This window comes from Zeus faber, assembly GCF_960531495.2.
Source record: "Zeus faber genome assembly, chromosome: 4".
In the NCBI taxonomy this organism is placed as follows: Eukaryota; Metazoa; Chordata; class Actinopteri; order Zeiformes; family Zeidae; genus Zeus; species Zeus faber.
The window spans coordinates 15786542-15792541 of record NC_137191.1 but is presented as its reverse complement, the minus strand read 5'-3'; the positions used below and the strand labels follow the sequence as shown (position 1 = coordinate 15792541).

Below are 6000 nucleotides of genomic sequence, written 5' to 3'. Positions count from 1 at the left end.
TGCCTGTTTTGGCATATTGCAGTGATATTTCACATAGAGGCTACAAGGCTGAGCTCCCTCGCACTGGACTTTCTGTGCCAGTGGGTTGATCAAACATGGAGTAAGCCCGCAGGGATGCAGGTTGGCCATCTTTACACTCTCACAGGCCATCTGTCAACTCGCAAAGGTTTTTCACAAGTAACTACCATGGCACCAGGCTTACATTATGTAACCCAGAAGAGGGTTGTTTTATTTTTTTAAGTTGACAAATAAGGAATTTCTAGTTTTTCTGAAAGTCTCCAAGTTTCTTGAAAGGTGTCTGTCCAGGCCCCATTTTAAGCTGGATAAACAGAGCAGGTCATGTGCTGGTAATAAATTGAGTCCAGCAATGCTTTTCACGAGGTCCGCCATTATAGTTCATAGTCTTATAAGTGCGTTGTTTTGATCACACAAGCAGATTAATGTATAACAAAAATCAAAATAAACGATGTTCATTGCTGTTTCAAGATTCATGTTATTCTATTCTGCTTTCCGTAGGTCTGGTGACAACTACTTCAAGGAAATTGGACAGAGAGCAACAGGACGAGCACATTCTTGAGGTAAGTACTTTATTTTGTCTGGCCTACCACCACTCCGTAATAAAAACAGGAGGAGACGAGGGAAGACGAGGAGCGTATGCATTCTTGTCTGCCAGGACCAGCGACTCTGTTTGGCGAAAAGGGAATTAGAAACATGCTATTTTCAAAGCCCTCAAGGTCAAGCTCTGGGGTTCCAACCTCATCCCCCCCTCTTTCAATTTTGGCTTCAACACTTTGGCCAACATTGACTCGGTTCTAGAGTCTAAGTCTAAGTCTCGTTGTATTTATTTTTCCTGATTTCCTGATTTCCTGATTTCCGGAGGAGGTAGGAAGGAGGGAGGGTTAGGGCAGATCCTGGTGACTGTTCCTTTGTTCTTTCCCACTGTTCCGTCTCATGGACGGAGCAAGCCAGGACAGGAAGCCGCTATCAACCGAGGGGCCGATGCCTAAACATGTGGAATTTAATTGAGCTTGGCTCCGTCCTCCCCTGATACCTCTCCCTCCCTTTTTCCCCTGCTCTGCAACTACCACAGCCAAGCGTTGATTCATCCATTTTAATTGCAAGTCAGGGACTGAAGTGCTAGCAGATTGGATGCCTTTTAATTATCATAAAACAATTTAAAGTTCATTGGATGATGATTAATGCTGATGTGTCTGGCGGAAGAGTTCTCCGGCATTTTATAGTAAAATTTTTTACAATGTACTGCAATAATTGGATTCTGAGACAGAGAGTAAATGATCAGGGACATAAGGGAAGACTAATATGTGGATTTACAGGAAGTACTATTGCCATTACTGTTCTCCTTCTCCCTCACGATCACTTAACCATTAACTTTGTGGAATGGGGTTGAGAAAGAAAAAAATGGACCTCTCCTTTGTGAATCGTGTCGCCTCCAGACAAAAAAAAAAAAAAAACCCAAAAAACAAGCAATTGGACCTCTTTACTTAATAACGCTGTAATTTTTTAAAGTGACCGGGGCTGGAGGCGCTTTAGCGGTGGCTCGGAGTGTTCCCAAGGCCAGGCCATGTTTCCTCCTCCCACATCCTCTGCACTTTGTTATGTCTGTGGAATTATTCATGTAGACCTGTGGCACGTTCCAACCTCACGCTTTGGGGAAAAAAACATGACTTGGTTCTTTTGTAATGGTTTGCCTGAGATGAGTTAATGAACGCTGGCAATTCTTCTCATGTTAATGAAATTCCCTCAGACGGCACAGGTATTTATAAGCTGCTTTTAAACACTTTGCTTACCATAAGGTCTTTAACCAGTTTCAGCAATTAAAATATTTTCACTAATTTGTTCACCGTTTCCCCTTATATTTAATACTATTGGTTATAATGTCTGATAAAATAACCAAAAGCAAAAGTGACATAAAATAACAAAATTTAACATTTTATTAATCTAATCCAATGTGGGCAGATGGCAGTTATGCTAAAGTAGGTAAGTAACGGTAGTATATTTAGTATATAGTATAACGTATATTATGTTATAGTATAAAAGTTGAGGTATACTGTATATAGTATATGGCTTTCTGCTTTACGTGAATAAAGGTACATTTATTAATGTACGTATGTGTTTCCACTATAATTGTACATTCCTTGCGGGTGCCAGGCTAAAGAGAACCCCAGCACGCCCAAAAAGGGCAAACTTGTTTCACGCCAATAATAACAGCAATGTCCCCTGAAAAAAATATATATATTATGGCATTTTATTGGAATTTACAGTGCATATATGCTAACACTTGTACAAGCTAGGGATGTCAAAATGTGCCGGCTAAACGGCCGACTGTCTCTGTGTTCCCCAGGTCAACAGTAACATCAAAAATTGTTCTTTGTTTGAAATGGCCTATTCAAAACGTTCTAAAAACGTTACTGTTTTCCAAAAAAGCTTATTCAAAACGTTCAAAATAAAATAAATATTTCCAAATAAGAGTGTGCGAATGCCCGTTGCGGATGTGCACCGCCGCCACAAGTGCGCTGCAGGAGTTTCTCACTTTGCGTGCTTGAAAATGACAACTTTGCATAAGATTCTGAGGGTCTCACAAAACCCCTCCCCGCAATGAAAGTGACAAAAGAACCTAACCTCCGTACGGGACGTATATTTACTCATTTATATATTTATATTTACATTTATTCATATATGTATTGCCTCGTTTATTTATTTCATAGGGATATTTACTTTTATTTGCGGTGATGACGGTCATGAGTTCAATACCACGGTGACGTCACGTGACCGCCGTTTCTCTAATCAGTCATTTAAACGACTGTGAACGTGATTTTTCCACCATGAACAGGGCACCGGGCTACAACTCACGCAACTCATTATTGCTTTTGATAGCAATCCTTCCTTGAATTTATACATTTACTAAATAAAAACAAATCTTAACTTTTAGTAGGTGGAAAAAAAACCTCAGGAACAGTCTGCAATGAGAGCGCTTGGGGGCCTACATGAGGATTTCAATAGCCGGGACTCCTGTGGCAAAATTTCCATATCCTGATGCCATGGTGAAAATGTTCTCCAAGCCAAGGAAGACAAAGTGCAGCAATGAACCATGCACACTGTGTTCATGGTGTGCTCATGTTTTGCAAAGGTCATTGGTTAAACAGCTTATTTTTATGCAATAACAATAAATGCAGCTTATTAAGTCATCCTCTCGTGATCACTTTGTCAACACACACACACTCAAGTCTTGAATGTACCAAAGCGAACAAATATTTGAACACAAATGTAAATTGGCCAACCGCGCCAATATGCCATCCTGCGCACCTCGTCTGTTTGGGAATTTTTCGGTGCGTACCACCAGGCCTGAAAATATTCTAGGGTAAACATTGCTATCAGTGGATTTATTTTATTTATAATTTATTAATCTGCATTTTTCAATGAACAGAGAACCAGGTTCATTTCAGTTACCTTTGGTCTTACGGTGGAGATACACTTCAAAAGACGTTAGAAGCAACAGAGAACACGTCCCAGAACACTGTCACCAGAATACTCAATAAGAACTCAATAACAACTCTCAATCTCTGAAAAATTGTGAAATCAAGCTCAACGTAATTTATTGAAAGTACCCATATTTACCTCAACTGTCGTCCGGGTGCGGTGCACCTCAAAATAAATATATCTCAAATAAGCTTACATTATTATTTTGGTCAGAGACACGGGACGCACGGTGGACCCCGGGATCACTCTCCATTACAGGATCCACTGTATCCCTTGGTTTAAAAATGTTTGTGTCATACAATAAGAAACTAACGAAAACAATAGATCTAAAATAAAAACACAGTCAAACCAGCACAGGAACCTCATGGGGCACGTGCGGTGCACGGCGCAGCGCTGGAGGAGAAAAAAAAAAAACACAGACTCAGATTTACTCTTGTGTACCGGTTCTTATTTGAGTACCGGTTTGTATTTGACGAGACACGGTATCCATAAAACATGCTTCAAATTTTGCGGCTCCGGAAAAATACAAGCTTTTTTGCCCCGGGAAACGGAGGATGATTGAATGACCCCAAAAGGGAGGTTGAAGTTTGTCCCCTGCCATGACGCGGCGGCATTTGGACCAATCACGACAAGGCGGGGGTCTCAGAACAAGAGGAAGGCGAAAGACAAAGTTTGCCTCTGTGGCTTGCGCCAAGAACCCCGCAAGAACCCAGATCACAGCGTCACTTAGTTCTGATCTTGTTCTGAACAAAAATGTCTACTTCTTTTTAAGTGTACCTCCACCTTTTGTCTCTAGAATGTGGCTAAAGAAGCCCCACGTCACCATGGCAACTTTGGAAGTGTTTATTGGGAGTGAAGCAGGAAGCCCTTTATGGAGCCAGATCTTCCGGGAGAGGGGGGAGGTGGGCCGGGTCAACTGGTCAGTTCTGCTGGGGAACAGAGTTTGGATTCAGCAACACTCTTTGTTTTATTTGCAATTTTATGGTTAAAAAAACAACAACAATTTTACTTTAAAATATCTTTATCAGCTTCCAAAAATATAAAAGCACAAAATAGTAAAATAATATAAGTAAGTTAATTTATCCCCATGGGGGAACGTTTTAATAAATAAATAAATATATATATATATATATACTTATATATAAAACATGAAATAAAAAGAAGTAAGAAGCAACTCAATAAAATAAAAGTAGTTATTTAAGTAATAGAGTAACAAGAGTAGGAAAAAGAGTAATGTAGATTAATAATAAACAGTATGTCTATAACATGAAATGAGAAATATGCAAAGTAGCATATCGATATATGTAATAACAATAATAATGATGACATAATTGTTATAATAACACTTAACAATCATGTTACGATAGGTTTATTGTTTGTATGAAATGAACAATAAACTTTTAATATTTGATTATTGTATTATATATTTTGTAGTACTTATGTATTTTTCACGATGACATAACGCATTTGGTTCGGTGGTAACCTTCAAATTTCATTAAATTTAAAAGGCCAGTACATAGTACATTTATAGGAAGGCCGCATATGGGCCCCCAGGTCGCCAGTTGAACAGCCCTGCCTGATACCGTGACCCTGTGCCGCCTCACACACAAACCATAGACACACGCTCAGAGATGTGTGTGTGTGTGCGTGTGTGTGTGTGGAATGAAGTTGAGATTTTCAGCTGGAGATGGAAATTTTGCACCAACCTGTTGAAGAGAAAGAAAAGAAAGATGTGGAACAATTAGGGAGGTGGAGGGGTGAGGGTGGGGGCTGGGGGAGGTGCCCTGTCAGCATTGTTTGCACCAGATGCCAGAAGGAGGAGGGTAAGGGATTTTTTGATTTTTTTTTTTGGTGGTGGGATGGAATGGGGGAAGGGGTTGCTAGTGTGTGTGTGTGTGTGTGTGTCTGTGTGTGTGTGTGTGTGTGTGTGTGTGTGTGTGTGTGTGTGTGTTGGTTTGGGCTGAGCTGAGTAAACTGCAGCCCACTGTCAGACGGTGGTCTTGGTGTCGGCTCTAGCAGCAGAGTGTGATCCCTGTGTCTGGAGGGGGAGGAGTGGGGGAGGAGGAGGAGGGGGAGACAACACGGAGAGAAGATGTCGGGACATGTTCTGGAACTGCCGAGAAGCCTGGAATGGAAAAGAACAACGGGGTTGTACTGTTCCTGTCCCCCAAAATGTTAATATTCAGCATTCATTCATTCATTGAAAAAATTAGAATTTCAAAAGTTTTGTTTTGAACGCTTGCCAAGAGCATTATTCTTCTTTTACTTTTTCTCAAGCTGTTTACTCCATTGTTACAGAAAAATAATCAAATTAAAATAATTAGATTTTAAATGGCAGTCGCTCAGGGTGGAGAATGCTTTTCATGCTCCTACACACACACACACACACACACACACGCACACGTGCACACACACACACGCACACACACACACAGGCACACACACACACACGCACACACACACACACGCGCACACACGCATGCATGCACATGGACAAACAGG

At 40.8% G+C, this 6000-nt stretch overlaps 1 protein-coding gene across 2 annotated transcripts in view; it reads left to right on the top strand.

The window, feature by feature from the left end:
- Positions 1–6000, top strand: part of fat1a (FAT atypical cadherin 1a) — a gene marked incomplete at its 5' end in the record, with an annotated part of 90013 nt that overhangs the window by 32968 nt on the left and 51045 nt on the right. For both annotated transcript variants that reach the window (XM_079999222.1, XM_079999221.1), the window contains one exon: positions 517–578. In XM_079999222.1, the coding sequence (XP_079855348.1) occupies positions 517–578 (62 nt within the window). The remainder of the gene's footprint in view (positions 1–516; positions 579–6000) is intronic.